The sequence below is a fragment of the Hippoglossus stenolepis genome, chromosome 7, assembly GCF_022539355.2.
Source record: "Hippoglossus stenolepis isolate QCI-W04-F060 chromosome 7, HSTE1.2, whole genome shotgun sequence".
NCBI lineage: Eukaryota > Metazoa > Chordata > Actinopteri > Pleuronectiformes > Pleuronectidae > Hippoglossus > Hippoglossus stenolepis.
In genome coordinates, this window is record NC_061489.1 from 7,251,846 (window position 1) to 7,269,761 (window position 17,916).

At 42.3% G+C, this 17,916-nt stretch overlaps 2 protein-coding genes across 4 annotated transcripts; one reads left to right on the forward strand and one right to left on the reverse strand.

Annotated features, from left to right (window-relative positions):
• Window positions 1-389: 389 nt before the first annotated feature.
• Window positions 390-11,627, reverse strand: pld7 (phospholipase D family, member 7). Of its 2 annotated transcripts, none has more exons than XM_035160901.2 (12): window positions 11,275-11,627; window positions 10,677-10,784; window positions 7,069-8,025; window positions 6,230-6,417; window positions 5,878-6,058; window positions 5,670-5,784; window positions 4,993-5,120; window positions 4,191-4,394; window positions 3,532-3,671; window positions 2,907-3,072; window positions 2,707-2,806; window positions 390-2,115 (listed from the first exon to the last, which is right to left on the reverse strand). In XM_035160901.2, exons 1-12 carry the CDS (start codon window positions 11,410-11,412, stop codon window positions 1,913-1,915), a joined length of 2,628 nt encoding a protein of 875 aa, XP_035016792.1. In that variant the 5' UTR covers window positions 11,413-11,627; the 3' UTR covers window positions 390-1,912. The 2 variants fall into 2 exon arrangements, with proteins under 2 accessions (XP_035016792.1, XP_035016793.1); XM_035160902.2 differs by lacking the exon at window positions 11,275-11,627 and adding an exon at window positions 10,956-11,227.
• Window positions 11,628-11,648: 21 nt separating this feature from the next.
• On the forward strand, window positions 11,649-17,749 carry gpr137 (G protein-coupled receptor 137). Of its 2 annotated transcripts, none has more exons than XM_035160905.2 (8): window positions 11,649-11,796; window positions 12,810-13,276; window positions 13,434-13,483; window positions 13,598-13,826; window positions 14,641-14,790; window positions 14,878-15,003; window positions 15,088-15,206; window positions 16,101-17,749. In XM_035160905.2, the coding sequence occupies exons 2-8, from the start codon at window positions 12,896-12,898 to the stop codon at window positions 16,195-16,197; spliced, it is 1,152 nt and encodes a 383-aa protein (XP_035016796.1). In that variant the 5' UTR covers window positions 11,649-11,796; window positions 12,810-12,895; the 3' UTR covers window positions 16,198-17,749. The 2 variants fall into 2 exon arrangements, with proteins under 2 accessions (XP_035016796.1, XP_035016797.1); XM_035160906.2 differs by lacking the exon at window positions 11,649-11,796 and adding an exon at window positions 11,831-12,014.
• Window positions 17,750-17,916: the final 167 nt, after the last annotated feature.

Here is a 17,916-nt window from a genome sequence, read left to right on the forward strand (position 1 = left end):
ATGACAGTCTGTTGGACAGTCCACAACTTTGGTCCAACTTGAGATATCCTAACAAGGGGGTGGGGGTCTCTGTGCTCACGTGTTTGATTGGGAGGAGCCTCATTTCATGACATCACACAGTTTGGGGTCAGAAGTTGACCAGGATGCAACTTACATAAGTGTGGAGTGGTCTGTGTGCCCAAGTGTCCTTTGGCAAGACACTCAACCCTGACGGCTCTTCCAGCAATGTATGTATGATGTGTGATAGAAAAAGTTCTGTGTGGATGTGACATGCACTGTAAAAGTGTGAGTGGTCAATAAAATGAGAAAAGCACGATATAAACAGTCCATTCACAAGTTGAAACAAACATTTGTGTATTAGATCATGTATTTTTCAAAGAATGAGGACATTTAATTTGAAGAATGTTTAATGATGAAACTGATGCTTTTCCTGGAAAAAACACATTGAAAACAAACAGTTTTTCAAATTACCAGCAGCCTCTGATGTACTTTGCCAGCTACCAAATGTTAGCATGCTAACAGATTAAACGAGCATTATGCCTGCTAAGCATACGTAGCATGCTAGCTTTGTCATTGGGAGCATTATCTGCATACAGCATTTCAAAAATAAAAATAGAATCCCATTCACCACTGTCATTCAGTGGAGTCAGCCCAGTATCTGAAGTTCACAATGAAAACAAAATATGTAACAGCTAGATACCAGGAGAGGTTAATACAAATTTGGTCATTTCAGTGAAGTAATCCTTTAAACAAATCATGACTGTCCCTTCATCAATAAATCAACAACATCTCATTCATTTTGTCATCCATCATGAAGCTGTCAAAGATCTCCAGCTGGGCAGATTTTATTACCTTCGCCAAGGATGTCATGTTTTCACTACCGTCCGTTTGTTGTTTCTTTGTTTTTAAACAGAATTACACAAAAACTTGGTGAAAGGATGTGGTACAGGTCAGAAAAGAACTGATTCAATTTAGGTGCAGAGCCAGGAACTATTTTTCTCTTTCTTCAACATTTTCCTTGATTTCTCTGAGAATAACTTATGGGTCTTTTTGAAAGAAACCTGGACGCAGTGAGTTTTAATGTGGTTTCTCAAGGAGAATGTTGGGCTTCATCAAGAGTCCCATTCATTTCATAGTGCATCAAGATGCTTTCAAAGATCACTAGCTGAGGAGCAGGTTGGATTTCTACTGATAAACTTCCAGCAAACTTGTGTTTGTCAGGGACCAATGAAATGTCCCTGCTGCATCCACAGTCTGGAGGTCCCTCTGTTTAACTGCAATGACGTGAACAAAAGAAGCAGCGCAGCAATGATCAATACAGTAAAACAGATTCTAGCTGAATGAATGATTCTTTCAAATCCACAACACTTCAATAACAAACACAGCACAAGTCCTTTTCTGCCTGCAGTGGTTAACGCTCAAATTAGATTTGTTTGAGCCATCTATTAGTCTGAAATAAAAAATTGCCACTATTTACAATATGCTTGTACTGTTGGACTAACGTTATGGAACAAATGGCTTCAGCAGATTAAACATGGCCAGGGTGTATTCACCGCTCTGGAAATGTTTAATTTCCTTCATTAAAGCTGGGCACCAACATTTTAAAGGAAAATATACAAAATGCTCCAGGCATAGAAATAAATTGTACAGAGCCAGTTCCCCTGCGCCGCAGCTCACATAAGAAAATTGTCAAGCTTACAGAAAATAAAAAAAGAACATGTTCTGAAACTAAATATAAAATAGCAAATATATACATAGAGAGGCAAGCAAGTCAGGAAACAGCAATAAAATGAACTGTGTTTGTTCACACAGTACAGCCAGCTGATTTCTGCACAAGTAAAATAAAGTTCAAGTGACTGGAGCAAGCGAGACGCTCATCTAGAATGCAATGTATTTATTGAACAGCAAACCGTCAGTGTCGGCCATGAGGGCAGACCTCCACGCTGTCAACAGAGAGCGTGCTGGCGTACGGAGACCTCCAGTCTCTGAGGAAGAGCTCCTCTGCTTGGCTCTGCAGCGTCTGCTGCGCCTTCCCAACCACTGAGCCCGTCTGGTTCACAACCAGACCCACACCAGCAGTTTGAGTGAAGTAGTTCTCCGACCAGTTGGACGTCCCTGTGGACACAAACACTCATCACTGTGGGACTGTCACAGGAGGGTGAAGTCACTGACAACAAATGGCTGAAAGCTTTATGTTTATTTGAATACATTGTGTTTTATCTTTTTATTTTATTCTCCTCTGTTTTGTTAACTGATTTTCTTTTTCTTGCTCATCTTAGATGATAGAAGTACTTTGTAACTTCATTGAGAAAAGTGTTATATGAAGTTTATTATTATTATAACTAGATCTATATTTAAAAAACTGTGTAGAATTGAATAATAACCATATGTATATTTTTGTTTATTTTTTATATTTCAGCCTGTTTTTACATCAAATTTATAAATAATATGACGTGAATAAAATCTCTGTAGCTGATTTGCACTGAAAAAAGTTGTAATATTTCTGCTACATTACCAGATTTGTCTCAATTTTTACTAAAAAACTCCATTTGAAAGTCTCAGTTTCAGACTAAAGTGACTCGATAAGAGGAATATTGTCACCCCTCTGCATACTTCAGGTGAAATTCATGAGCTATGGTTTATTTCCCTCTGAATCTGTCAGTGGATAATAATGTTTGAAAGGTCAGTGCAGAGCTAATAACCTACCTATATAGACTACTCTGTCTGTGACCATGAACTTGGCGTGATTGACTCGAGCGAAGGGGATCGTCTTCTGCTCCGCCGTTGAAGGCACTGTGAAGATTTTCTGCAAATTCACAACAACAAAGAAAAGGTCAGGATTCAGCATCATTCTGCTGAGTTCAATATGTTCCAGCCGTCAAAGAAATTCAAATCTCCAGACATACTATGTCAATGGCACATTTCAGTGGAGGTCTGTTGAGCACCAGCAGGGACTGCAGGAAGGTGAACATGGAGGCGGGCGAGTGTTCCCAGCAGCTGACCAGGAGTCTGACCTCTACCCCTCTGGTGCAGGCTGCACCACGCAGAGCTATGTCGATGGCGGGCCAGTACCTGAGAGCAAGAGACCAGAGCACAGCTTTAACTCTTCAGCAGGGGAAGCTTTGCAGAGGAAAGACTGTCTATATATGTAAATATATGTAAATATATGTAAAGTATGTCTGTGGTGCATGAGGGCAGGTTCTCTACATCATGGACGAACTTTGAATACCACTAAACTTGACTAACCTTCTGGTTAGTCAAGTTTATCACATTTTTATTCAAAAGGTTCAATTCAGCAGGTATGCTACATTCTAATAAGAGTAGCTGCTTAGTCAGCCAATCAGGGTCCAGTGCTGTCACATCTTGATAAAATGTACCTCTACCAGACTATGTCTTACAGTGATTCAGTAGCGTGTATCTCATTAAGTTCATATTCAGCTGCATGACTTTCCCTGTAAAATCGATGTCTGATGGTGATTTAGCAGGATTTTCACATTGCAGTTGTAAATACTGGTGGCTGGTGGAGTGTACCTGATTGGCTCTGTGAACTGAGACAGAGGAAGGTAGTCCATGACGGAGATGTAAACAAACTTCTGGGCGTCACCGATGACAGACAAGATGGTGTCGAGATCGTCAGAGCGGCCACGGGCTGAGATTTGTGGAGGGGAACTCTGCAGGATCACAGATTGAGCAGTGAGGATCATGGGAGAAAAGAGGTGGAGGAACAGGAATCTTTTACAGCCCTGCTGTGGTGGTGGAATTACCCTCTGATGACTTTGCTTAAATAGGGAAAATGCTAAAATACCACGATGAAACAGAAAGACCTGAGAGGTCACATCAAGATGTATTCGGACTGTCTTGATGTACATGAACTCATTACCTACAAATTCCAGTAGTTTGGAATAAGGTTTTAATTAAACTTTGAAACAATAATCCATTATACCTGAATTTAAATTAGGGTTCATATGTCATATAATGAGCTAAGCACTGCTTTATAATTTCTTCTACTCAGACAAGAATTTATTTCAAATATAATACAAATGGAACAAATTCAGAGTTTGTTATGAACAATAACGTCAGTCTAAACATGTCAGTATCAGACCTGTAATGGTCAAAAACAAACACCAGTTCAATAAAGAAGTAAAAGTAATCATTTTAAGGAAGCTTATAAACTCTTAGTGTTAACTTACAGACAGGTAGACTTGAGCAGGTACTCCATTGAACTTCAGATGCAGAGGATTCTGGGAGCTGGACAGGGCAGAGAGGCGAGCAGGCCAGTACGGGGGCTGGGATCCATTGTGCACAGCACCAATGTTCCAGTACACGCCAAAGATTCGGAACGCATCCTGAGCCAGGCAACTGCAATCCTCCACTAACAGACCCACCTCCTTCACCTTGGTTCAACAAACAACAACAAATGTGTTCATCCTGCATCAGTCACAACTAGTTCTGTGTTTGTGTGAGGGGATCATCTGAGGTCCGATCCAGGGAGAATATGGGGGAGGAATTTGCTGAATCATGCTGCTCTACAAGCAGCGCAGTTATGTTGTTCTATTGATTCTGATTCTTTGAGAAGATCAGGAAAATGCATCACATTCATTTATCCATCATTTGAAACAAAACTGTTTGAATGCATTTGAGGATTTGAACCTGACACAAATTGTCTTTCACTTCTACTTAATAATAACAATAGTAAGCTATTTTAAGATACAATTAACAACAGTAATAATATAAGTTACTTCCAATGTGCATGTCAGTAACAATCGGGTACTGCAAAGTCCAACATTTAATTACATTATAAATTGTGCCTCCCTCCTTCAAAGTCTATTACAGAGTAGTGCAGCATCAGGCTGAGGCTAAACTGAAATCTGCTGTCTCACTGTGGAAACACTTAGTGTCAGCTGTATGATCTGTAAGGAGACAGTGACTCAAGTCTCCCTAATGCAAAAGGTTGTAGGACGACAGACTAAAACCATTGTTTTCTGTTTTTACCTCACTTAGAGAACGCCAGTCCATGTTGGCACTGCCCAGGTAGAAGTGCTTTTGATCCACGACCCACAGCTTTGTGTGGACGATGCCTCCAGTTACAGCTTTGAGGTCCACTTCTCTGACTTCTGCCCCTGCAATGGGTCAATTCAAAGAGTTTCAAACATGCCACACACAGAATTCCCAGTTCTTTGGCTTGGTTTAAATACCAATATTATTAAGTAGAAATTTTAATACTGAATTACATTTAAAGAGAAAATGCATCAACTAAGGTTGCATCATAAATTTGACGATGATAAAATGTGATCAGTGGAATCTCAGTTACCAGGAATGTGCTACATATTGGCCTGTTCATATTTGACATTTACATCTGTCTTGACTGATCCAATGTGGACAGTTTGTAGTTTGTCAGTTCACACCTGGAATTAGAATGTGTCTCCTGTTACCACCAGGTTTCATTTCACCGCTTTATATGCTAATAAACATTCTTCTATTCTGTTTGCAAAGACCAAATAAAGATGTGTGTGTGTGTGTGTGTGTGTGTGTGTGTGTGTGTGTGTGTGTGTGTGTGTGTGTGTGTGTGTGTGTGTGTGTGTGTGTGTGTGTGTGTGTGTGTGATTGGATCACCTAAGACAGATGTTAATGCCAGGTGTGAACAGGGTTTTTCTCAAATGAAATTGTACCTGTTGCAGTCAGCTCTGATGTTTCTTGGGTTGATGTCTGGGGGCCGTTGACAGCAATCTGGAGTTTTACACCTTTAGATTGAAGACGTTTCAAGTGATCAAACACCCTCCGTCCCTGCCAAACATGCACATTAAAATGAGTCAGGACAGTCACTAGATATACAGGTCTACATCATGAGATGAGACTGTGGCCTGCCGCTGTGCCGACCTGAGAGTCAGAAGAGCCGGCGAACTCCAAATCGCTGCCTAGTAGTGTGAAGTAGAAAGCAGCGATGTGGACCGAGCTGCTGGACCTGTGCAGCAAGTGCATCCAGCTGTCTGCGATGCTCCGTCTGGACGAGGGGGAAGACTGGTACAGACCCTCAGGGATGCTCTCCACCAGATGCACTCTGAACAAGGGAGAGGGAGCTTTAAGTTACAATATTTGTACACCACTCTCAATCCAGGAAGCACTTCAACTCTCAAGGTTTTCAGAGTAGGTTTCTGATAATGTGAATATCACATTATCTTCAACGGCTAAAATAGGTCAGAAAGATTGACACTTTGTTGATATTTCTTACCGACAATCAGTGCTGCAAGGCTCAGGGACCAATCCAAAGCCCTCCAGCCAGTGCAGCTCCAGCTGAGCCGTAAGATGGGCCATAGACATGGGAAGCCCGTAATGCCAAACGTGCTGACCGAACCCTCCCAGAAGCAGCAGGGTGGTGGGCAGGCAGAAGAAGAGGATGAAACTGGAGCATCCGGAGCTCTGCAGTATGACGAAATAAAAAAATGTACTTACAAAATATCATCTGTGAAGTTGCCATCTCAGTGTTTACAAGAGACTGGGAAGCAGCTTGGGATTGTGTTACATACCACAGCTATTACTGCAGGGTGTGGGGAAATTCCACTATATGTGACTGAATCTTTCACACATGCACTGCGACCCTGAGCTTTTCTAGACATGACCTGGAGGAGCTGTATGTGTGAACACAAATGTCTATATCAGTTGAAGTGGATCATCTCAGATGAACAACTAGTCTACAATGATGTGTTGACTAGTCGAGTGGTCTGTGAAACCCTTACTCCCAAGTACCATGTCCATGTGATTTCTGACTGAGCGTGAATAGATTTGGTCACTGTCCGAAGAATTCAAAGCGAGCGAGTGTGTTGATCAAATCTCCTGGCTCCTATATGCTCTATCTATCTGGCCCCGACCCTCGCCTACACCAAACAGAGTATTCCCAGAAGGTGTGAACACATCTGGCATCTCTGGTTGTGTACTCCAAGTGTGGAAGAGCAACTCCAGACGATATCCAGACCCAATTCTACAGACAAATGTGAAAACAGCTCCAGTCTGTTGAGACCAAAGCATGACTGATATCAGTGGAATATATTCAAGTGCAGCAACATAACTCACCTTTGTTGACTTGGTTGATGAGACTTTAGCTTCAGAGGTGGATTCATCCATCTCGGCCATTTTCTTTTCAAGTTTTGAAAACTCTGACTGGACCATCTGTGGTTCAGGATGTTCCTTCACTTCCTCTAAACTGTCGAGCTCAGACTTTTCATGTGTCAAATCCTCTTCTGTTTCGGCATCTGATGAGGATCGACTGTCCTTGGAATCAAGTGTGTTCATCGGCTCCTTTTCCCAGGGAGCCTCTTCACTCATTATATCATCCACTTGGCCGACCTCAGCTGTGAGAGCACTCTCTGCATACTCAGATGTTGTGGTGTCTTCAGAGGCAGTGACTGTAATCCCCTCTTTAACCTCAACATAATATTCCTCTGCTGGGTCATCTTGTGACTTTGTGCTGAGGGAGCCCTGGTGTAAAAGCTGACTTACAGGGACATCTGGTGGGTTGTCAAATTCTACTTCTGAGGTTTTGCTGTTGTCTTCCTCTGGTAAGTGCTGCTCCGACCCTTGCTCTGGTCTGATGGCAGGCCTGGGGCTTGCAATCAAGAGAGGGTTCTGAATGACCCCAGACAAACCCCAGCTCTTGGGTGTAGTAATTGAGGAGCTGTGAGCTGTCGCAGCAACTTGTTCAGCACTGGTGAATGGAGAGTGGGCTTCAAGGCCAAATTTGGGGACTCGGAATGATGGCAGGGGGAGTGCCGTTTCTCTGACATCCAGTGGTTTGGACTTTGAAGCCTCTACGCTTTCTAATCCAGCTTTCTCATGAGGCGGAGCTGCATGGACTGGGGTTTCCTTTTTAAGAACAGGCAGCTCCGAGGTCTGGCTTGCACCAGGAGGTCGTTTATGGTAGGTAGGAATTCGAGACACAAGTTTTCCACCTTTGCGGTTCATGTCTTCTTTCTCCTCAGCCTTCTCGTCCTCCTGAAGACGGTTCAGCACAACACTGCAACCTTTGAGATTCTGGGGAAGACAGAACCTCATTAGAGAAAAAACTACACATTTCATAGGACCTCTTTCAGCATAAATATGAGGTATATATTTTAATTTCTGTGGCATTCCACTGCAATTGGCCCATCTTGTTTTGGGATTACAAGACACATATATACACATATATATGCAACATGTGGAAAAATTAATTCATGAAAAAAGGAGAAGATGCATACACCAACTAGGACTGCGCAGCACTGTGTGGGCCAGAGCACTTGCGAACTCGGACCTGCTGCGGCTGCGGGAGAGAGCGGTCGGGGACCGGGCGAAACGGCTCCGCGTTCTGCGCACCGCTGGAAGGATGAACGCTTCACTTCCTCTGTCCGTCACTCAACGCCTAACCACGCCCACTAATCACGCATTACGTTCCACACCATCAAGTGCAAACCACACGGTGAAAAATGTAAATCTAATTTAAGTTGTAAAACCAACCAGTTGTGTTGGCAACTTCCTGTGTTGCCAACACTCTTGTTTCTCTACAGATCGTATACATCTTTCATCTTTGCAACATCTAAGACATCAAAGAAATCTATGACGACTGACATTATACAGATACAACAACCTCGTGTTTTGATGGCGTGTAATCAAACTTTGACGCCACGTCACGGTGACACCGTGGGACGAAAACTCAAAAATCAAGGCAGTTTTAATCTCCATGTGGTTGAGATGACATTGTGTTTTCATAATGCCCCTTGGAACTTTTTGGTGCGTCTGGTCATGATACACGTGTGTACAGAATTTCGTGGTCGGTGAAGTCTGGGGCTGCATTTGGGGGCATGCACATTTCAAATGACTCCAGAATACGTCAATTCTGGAGTAATAATAAGAAATAATAAGAAAATAATTACAATTTCTACAGGGCCTCCGCACTGTCAGTGCTTGGGCCCTATATAAGAGAAAAAATCAAAATTGGAAAATGTATACATTATAAGAAATACCCATTTTCTATTCGTGAAATTCAATGTCTTTGCAATCCTGTTACACTGTATATATTCTGTTCACGCTGTATATATATTATGTTTACATTGTGAATATTATTTTTGAAATTTTTTGTCTTGTCTTGTATAGTTTTGTTTTCTTTTTAAAGATATAAATATCAATATTTGACAAAACACATACTAGAACTTTTATATACTTTATGCTTTTTTCCATTAAGAAAAAAAATCTTACAAGCGACACCTCAAATTTATCTTGTTTCTGTGATATTTACTAAATCCCGACATTTACCTGAAACATATTAGGGTATTTTATGTTCTACAAGTTATTTTGTTAATTATCTGCAAACCTGTTAGATTACACCAATGTGTCTGCTTAAAGCGATTGTCAAATGATCTGTCTGCATCGGGCTAGAATTGTATTATTTTTTATTTCACCTTTTTTTGTGTATTTTTGGGGGCTTTTTATCGCCTTTTTTTAATAGATAGGACAGAGTAAGCTTGTGAAAGGGGGATAGAGAGAGAGTGGGGGAGGACATGCATACAATGCCGCGGGTCGGAATTGAACCCAGGCGTCTGCAGGTTGAGGCCCTGCCTCGTTGAGGCGGCAGCTCTACCAGGTGAAACGCCTTGACATCTGCTCTTGAAACTGGACATTTACAGATGTAGAAACTCAAAACCTTGCAATTGCAATATACAGTACTTTCAGAAAGTATTCCTTGTGTTGTGTCAGCCTTTCACAAAGAAAAATCCCTCATCAATCTACACTTAATAAACAGTTATGACATAGCAAAAACTGAATTTTTAACTATTTTTGAAAATTAAACAATGAAATATCACATTAAACCTTTGCTTTCACATTTGGAATTGAGGTGCTTTAATAGAGTCCACATGTGGTCAATTTACATAAAGTGAACATGCTTTGGAAAGACTGACGCTGCTCTCTTCTCTCGATATAGTGTCCCACTGCTGACAAGGCATATCAGAGCAAAACCCAAACCATAAGGTTAAAGGAGCTGCCTGCAGAGCTCAGAGACAGGATTGATTCAATCCACTGAGATGGGGATTACTAGAAAAAAAAATATTTGACATGATATGATAATAGGACTGGTTGATATGGCCCAAAAATATATGAAGATTAAAATGTTCCTGTCGTCAACATCGATAATTATCGATAGAATGACAAACACTTGATAAACAGCTAAACATTTACAAATCTGAGGTCAATTGTGTTATACATCTTCACTGAGCCTACACAATGCATATACATTATATAGATATATACTGGACTTTTATTGCACATTGATGGAAATTATAATGATATGCATTGATATTGTTTTATTACCCAGCCCTATATGATAATGATTAAAACAAATATTGGCCAATATATAAACACAGAAATAACATTTATTTTGGCATTGAAATCTCATTGTCTTACTATATAAATCAGCTTTACTCCGTTACAGCAACAACAAAAAAAAGGCAGACACTTCCGCACGAGCCTACCAACACACACACACACACACACACACAACAAACACACACACACACACACACACACACACACACACACACTATAAATAAATGCTGGCCGCACCCATGTGCATCTCACACACAGGCTGCGATTTTCCTGCCAAAAATAAAAACAACATTCCAGGCAGAGGACTGTGTGTTTGAATAAGAGCTTACCTCTGTGACATCTTCCTCCTCAGCAGCTTCCTCCTCTTCAGGCGGGGGACTGAGGACGCTCTCCATCGCTAGGCTGCGGACAGACTCGGTCTCTGAGTGATCGGACTCCTGCCGGGACCACAGACATGATCACGGTGGATAACGGAGCAGGCAGCGTTGTAACAAAGCAGTACATAAGCATCCATGTAGAAACCACTCCTATGGCACAACTAATACAACGTCCATGTAATGTAACGGTTAATCACCTTGACAAAGAAACTGCGTGAAGAGACAACTCACCATGATGCAGTAACTTGCTAGGTAAGAAGTTTTAGCTAGGCGCAGAGGTTCGCTCTATTTGTTTCGCTCGGCAGTTATGCTAACCAGCTAACACACATTAAACGAGTTAAAGTGGTATTAGTAGTAAATACACGGCAGGCTAAGCAGCTCCGTGTCTACTTAATCCTTCCTGGAGTGCTTCGTCTCCGGTTAGCCAGCTAACGTCGCTGCAGTTGCCGTTAGCGAGCCAGCTACGTGGCCGACAGTGAAGTTCAGCGCAGTCAGTGGAGGAAGAGGAGGAAGAGGAGGGAGAGGAAAGGCTGAGTAATACAGTACCCACCTCGTACGTCGTCCTCCCGGGCAGGCGGGTCGACCTTCTCCGTGTTGTAGCCGGTGTGGTGTCCGGTAGCTCTGCCTCAGTGTCCTCCGCCCCGCTGCCGGGGTGGATGGACTTTCTGGAGCGCAGCAACATGGGCATGTTGGACAGCTTTAATAATGCAGCACGTTCGTGACGCGACCGGACCGGAGCGCGAAGAAGAACCGAGCGGAGCGTTAGTGTGCGGGGAGGAGGACGGGGTGCGGCGCCGAGCTGCGGGGGGCAGAACCGGCATCTGGCAGCTGGTCGCTACCAAACACCTCCGAGCTGTAAACAACCGGAGCCTTAGATGAGCGGTGCACGCGCCGTGGGACTCTGAGCTGGTAAACAACAGCTTGAAGAAACCGCGATTTCCTTCCGTCGCTGATTGGCGGGGAGAATCCAAACGGAAGCCCCGCCCCCTCAGCCCACACCCGGAAGAGACACGGATTAGCATCGGCTGTTTTGTCTGCGTCAACCCGGAGCTTCATGTCCGCTGTAAATCAGGTCAGTCACCGTCCTTTAATGATCACTGACAGCGACGTCCACCGCGTGTGTCCCTGTGAGCAGCCACAGAGGGACAGCTTTAGCCAGTTCACTCCCACAGTCAGGGAGAAAGTTGGTCCCAGTTTGCTTAGTTAGCTCAGTTCCACTGAGCAATGGTCGGTTGTTTATGTTCCAAAGAGCAAAGACCTGGAGCTACGGATTATTACTGAGGTTCAAAGGTCAGCAACATACACCCTGCGGACATGAACACTTTTACTATCTGATGGCATCCCTCTGTATCACAATGTTTTCATTTACCGTCGAAATGACAGAAAGTCAGTTCCTCCATAACACTACGTGCTGTGGGATTGTTACATGATGCTGACGCTGTCTATAGCTTAGTGTGTGTGAAGCTGGTGTGTGTTTGTGTGCGTGTAGTCCTCTTCAGGATCAGTAGTCCTCATGGGGACCAAAGCTCAGTCCTGGTGAGGCAAAATGTCATTCTGTGGTCCTGGTTAGGGTTAGAGTTAGGATGTAGTAACTATGGTTAAGGTTACAGTGAGTCTCCAGGGAATCATTATAAGTCAATGTAATGTCCCCTGAAGACAGATTGTGTGTGTGTGTGTGTGTGTGTGTGTGTGTGTGTGTGTGTGTGTGTGTGTGTGTGTGTGTGTGTGTGTGTGTGTGTGTGTCGTCTAACAGTGCAAGTCTTTAGGTGAAGTTGTAGTTACAGTGTCACTAATGGTAGGCACATTCCTCTCACTGTGTTTTCTGAAATACTAATGTATTCTAGTATGAAGTTTTTTTTTTTATCCAGCCATGACAAAGACAAAGAGCTCCTTCTTAAAGTTCAGAGGTTGGAGCCAGATAATAATTTGACAAATAAAGGACATTTGATTCTGCCACAAAGCAACAATAGCCTCATTCATGCAGAGATTTTTAGGGGATTTACACCTCGGTACAAACGTTGGCAAAATCTCTTGCAGTCCACAGATTTATATTGTCCAACTTTATTATTAATTTTTTACTTTCAGGTGTCCCATGTAAGCCCTTCACGATGAGAGGAGAATGTGAGTCAGTTTTTCTGAGGTGATGGACACTTGCCTCTGACAGTAACCCAATGGAAGCTCCAGTCAAAGTCAGCCCTCCCCCCTCCTCCTCCACCCTGCTGCCCCCGGTTCCCCTCCGTCCAGCCGTGGCCCCGTCAGTGCAGCTCGGCTTCACCATCCTCTACACCACTCTGTACGCCGCGCTCTTCCTGGTGGTGTATGTGCAGCTCTGGCTGCGCCACTTCTACAGACACAAAAGATGGAGCTACCAGAGCGTCTTCCTGTTCCTCTGCCTGCTGTGGGCTGCCCTCCGTACCACCTTGTTCTCCTTTTACTTCGTTAACGCCCTGGAGGCCAACCACCTTCCCGTTGTGGTCTACTGGCTCCTCTACTGCTTCCCCGTCTGTCTGCAGTTCTTCACACTCAGCCTTATTAACCTGTATTTTACTCAGGTAAGGCTGTGGATAGGGGAGCAGAGTGATTTTTCTTGAATCCACTGGTAGAAATCGACAGAAAGATTGTTCTGATGAAACTAAAGTGATGACTTATATAATCTCTGATCGGGGGAATTCCTTTTGCTTTTACTTTCATTTCTGTCTTGTACTTCAGGTGCTGCTCAAAGTGAGAGAGAGTTGCAGCTCGACAGGGGGCAGAAAACTGTAAGTCACACATTATCACACTAAACTTTTGATCCCTTATTATCTCGACTGAGAATATTAAACACTTTATAGCTTCAAACTCATGCTTCACTCTGGCTCCCGCGTCTTCCTCAGGTGGCTGGCACAGTGCGTGTATGGTACAATAAACGTTATCTTCCTCTCCGTCAACGTGGTTTGTGCGGCTCTCGGGTACCGAGGCCGAGGCGGGTCGGGGGCGTGGACCTGGAATCTGGTCCTGGTTCGAGTCATACTCAACGACTCGCTCTTCATCCTGGATGCGGTGCTACTGGCTGCTCTGCTGTTGCTCCTCACCAAACACTCGCACTCCACCAGCCCCTACCTGGTGAGCAACGTGCACTCCGGAAACACAGCTATAAAGTTATAGAGCCAATCCCCCTATTTGTATACATCTAGATTGAATAATTGTTGTCATTATTGTAATATTATTGTTCATGAGTCATCTTTCTTATCCTGTGAAAACAGTTGTATTCTGTCTTTTGTGGCTCTGGAATAGTTTTATCAAATCTGAAAAAACAAAACAATGCAAATATATCAGCACATAGATGTCAACTTGGAAATATGACATTCGAGAGCTTTTGTGGATAACAGCCAAGGCTGTAGTCGATGTGCTGTAAGCAAAACCGCATGACTTCAGAAGCAGAATTTATGTCATGCCTCTACCCAGACGCCACCCCCTCACCTGAACATTCCAAACATTTTCCTGTTGTTGTGACCGCGTCTGAGTCAGACACTTTTCTGCTGCTTTCTTCATATGTCAAAGGGAAACTCTGTAAAGTGTCAGGAGACTTTTTCAGGAGTTCATGTGTGAAAATGGTTTATGTCATCAGGGTTATCTCAGCTAAGGCTTAGACACATTTATAACTTAACCTTGTTAAAATCAGAAAGTTTAAAGTTTGAAATACTTGGTTGCCAACCAGGTTGAGATGCATTTTGGGAATAGTAGCCTCCAGCATCTTTTAAACCTATAATAGAGATTAAGATTCAACTTTTCTTATCTGCTGCATCTATTTTGACCACTCTTAATGCAGTTCTTGTGACTCCCTGAACATTGGAGTTCCCCTCTACTTCAAGTTTTTCTCACGCTCCTGTAATTCTGATGCTACTCCAGGTTAACAGCATGTTTTCTGTCTGACCAGGGGACCACTGTGTGCCGCACAGCAGCACTGGGAGCAGCGGTGATCTTGTTGTTCGCCAGTCGAGCCTGTTACAACCTAACAGTCCTCCTCCTGTCGCAGAACTACCAGGTGGAGTCATTCAACTTTGACTGGTACAACGTCTCTGACCAGGTAATCATCAAACCAGTGTAACAGCCTGGGTCATGTTCAAGGTATCTTTATCAGTCAATACCAGTAGATAACTGTGTGTGTTTGTAGGCTGATTTGCATTATGAGCTGGGCGACAGCGGCTACCTGGTCTTTGGTGCCATCCTCTTCTTATGGGAACTGCTCCCAACCAGCCTGCTCATCCTGATCTTCAGGGTCCGCCAACCCACCCAGGAGGTAGTTAGTGCATCCAACACAGCTCAGGGTGTGTTGAAGCAGCAGATGTAATTTCAATCTGTTTTCTTTTTCTAATCCTCCCAGACCAGCAGCATGGTCATCAACAACAGGGTCTTACCTCGTCCGTATTTCTTTGATGACCCTCAAGGCAGCGATGACGACGCGCCTGTTCCATGGGCACGAAGTGCACATCCCCAGTCTAGGTACAATCATTGAAACCATGCAAGACAAACAGTCGATTAACCAGTTAGTCAAGGGACAAAACATGATTATATTTGATGGATCATTTAAGTATACGTTTTTTTTTAGAGGTTTTCCAATTCTGACATCTCTGTTGTGATTATTCACTGCTTATCTATTTTTACCTCCACTGAGGAGGTAATGTTCTGGTCTGAGTTTGTTTGTTTGAGAATTAACAGGATTACGCAAAAAAAAAACGACTCAACTAATTTCTCAAAGAATAATTCATGGATCTTCATGAAAAAATCATGTTTAGGGGACTGATATTTATGATTGTCTGCAATTTAGTGCAGATCCAAATAAAAATCTGGGCTCTTGTGAATTAAAATGTGGTTTCATAAGGGCACTATTTAGCCTTAGAGCTGAATCTGACATGTTTGAGTCACGTAGTTTCTCTTCCCTTTACTACAATGGTAACTTTGCTTATTAGTTGGCATTTTTGCTTTTAAACAAACATATCAAAACTGTTGCAGATCATTTTTAACTTTTATTAGACTGATCAATTCTCAAGTTTTTTTAAGATCAAAAGCGTTCAATTTTGAGTTGATTTAGTAAGCTAAAATTAGAGGGTAGCATCACCTTCACCTTCGGGAAACCATTCTCTGACATATTATTGACCAAATGAGGAATTAACTCATCAGGAAAAGACAGTTTACATAATGATGAAAATAAAACTGCACTGCAGGACACATCATGCATATTTTAAGATATAAGTCGTAATCTTCAGGCTTTGGTAGGTCTCATGCTTTCAGACTCTAGAGAGAAATGGGTACTCTGATTGGCTGCAGTGCGCTGTACCAGATGCCTCACACGCTGAACAGTGGACACATCTGTCATCATTCTCTCTTCTGTTTCAGCTGGTACGGAGCAGAGAGCGCTCCTCTCCTGTTTGCCAGCGAGCCTCCAGCCCTGAACCACCAGCACCACTCGTTCTACTCCACCCCCCAGAACTGATCCCGACCGCTGACCACGATCCAGGTGGTGGTGGTCATCGCATGGACAAAATAAACACACACACACACAGATACCAGCCAGAAGCAACTCCCTCTGTGTGCAGTGTTTTTGCACAGAAAACCTCAGGAAATCTACACCAGTGAAAATGCACCTTGTAGTTTTTTGAACGGAGAAGAATTGAATACTCTCTTTTTGCTCTAAGGGAACGAGCTCGTAGGGTAAAGACATGACAGGCCAAATATTGTTCCCAGTGAGCGTTTTATGAAAGTTAAGCTGAGGTTTAGCCAGTTGTTCTTTTGAAATAGGAAGTCATTGTTCCAGCGTTGAGAATGACCAGCCAAATTTGCTCTTGAGATTCCCTAAAATGTCAAATTTAGCTTCATTAGCATTCCTTAATAAATTGCTACATGTAATTTAATGTAGTTTGTAAGCTCGCAGCACACGATAACCCTCAACAGACACTGATGAGACGACTTTGAAGTTTTCTGAAGGTTCAATGAAGGTAACTTTTCTCTTACACTGTTTCAAGTGTATTGGAAACAGATACAAAACAAGAATCTCTTAGCATTTTATGTTTACAGCAAAATAGTTTTTCTTAATAGTTCAACATCAGGTCAGCAGTGCTGCAGCTTTTTCTTTTCCTTGTTTTGTTGTAAATGATCTTCATGTCTGCTGTTCTTTTAGTTTGTCACTTTTGTAAAGAGTATTCTCATTTGAAATTTTCAAAATCGATTTTGATTCTTATCCCTGTCTTGTGTAATTATGTTGTGATGAAAGTTTAACTTATTTTGTAACCACTACCTTTTTAATTGTATTTGAGAATTAAATGTTATTCTGCTTTATTTGTTCACAAGAACGATGCTTCCTCACAGCAAGTCAGTCACCAGCGGCTTTGACCTCAGCACATGAATGGCTTTTACTATGTAAACAAACAAATAAAAGTGAACTTGGTCACTCTATTGTGAAGCAGAACATGTTTGCAGGAAAAGTTGTTTGTGTTATTACATGATTTAGCCCATTTACTACAAAACAAATACTTCATCAGTGCCACATGACACTTATGTGAGCGCAATAGACCCAATCTGCCAGTTTCCATAAATAAATACACCGATAAGGACACATACATGATCTTAAACTTGCTTTGAGACAAGTAATACAAACCATTGCTTTTATGTTAACAGTTGTATGACTTAAGGTGCAGAATTTTCTAATCAATTTATTTAATGAATTCCTGGTCAAGCTTTATTCTAAAGGCCTCTTATTTAAATTTTATTTCAAATTGAATAATTATCTTTAAATATTTCATCCACGTTTGCAGGACAGAACGGGGAAATTTGGTGCTAAATAAGTAGAGAATATAGAAAGAATACATTTGGTAAACAGAGGTCGGCTCCAGTTTGGAAGGTTGGACTTGTTTTCGATCTGAAATTACACGACGTCTATAGCTTCTTTTAAATCTCTTAAAACCTTTTGCTTTCTGAAAGCTGTTGGGAATAATTTTGTTATTTATACTTTTTTTTTTTTTTGTTTAATAAAATCTCTACGGCTTTAACTCTTCTGTGGCCAATGTCTTTTTAATCAAGTCTCTTGACTGGTTTTATTTTTCCTGTTAAGCATTTTGTAACATTGTTAAGAAAATATATGGGAAGTGCGTGATGGTGAGTTTGTATTTAACAGCCCGATCTTTAATTCACTAGAAACATTTCAGCATTGCAACAT

Bases quoted from the DNA above. Each gene is read 5' to 3' on its own strand.
- pld7 (XM_035160901.2), bottom strand. From the start codon at position 11,412: ATGCCCATGTTGCTGCGCTCCAGAAAGTCCATCCACCCCGGCAGCGGG. The intron at 8,026-10,676 runs GTAAGCTCTTAT...TGTCTTCCCCAG, and splicing joins AGGAGGAAGATGTCACAGAG to AATCTCAAAGGTTGCAGTGT. The intron at 2,807-2,906 runs GTATGTCTGGAG...GTGAATTTGCAG, and splicing joins TGAAATGTGCCATTGACATA to AAAATCTTCACAGTGCCTTC.
- gpr137 (XM_035160905.2), top strand. From the start codon at position 12,896: ATGGAAGCTCCAGTCAAAGTCAGCCCTCCCCCCTCCTCCTCCACCCTG. The intron at 13,827-14,640 runs GTGAGCAACGTG...CTGTCTGACCAG, and splicing joins ACTCCACCAGCCCCTACCTG to GGGACCACTGTGTGCCGCAC. The intron at 15,207-16,100 runs GTACAATCATTG...CTTCTGTTTCAG, and splicing joins AGTGCACATCCCCAGTCTAG to CTGGTACGGAGCAGAGAGCG.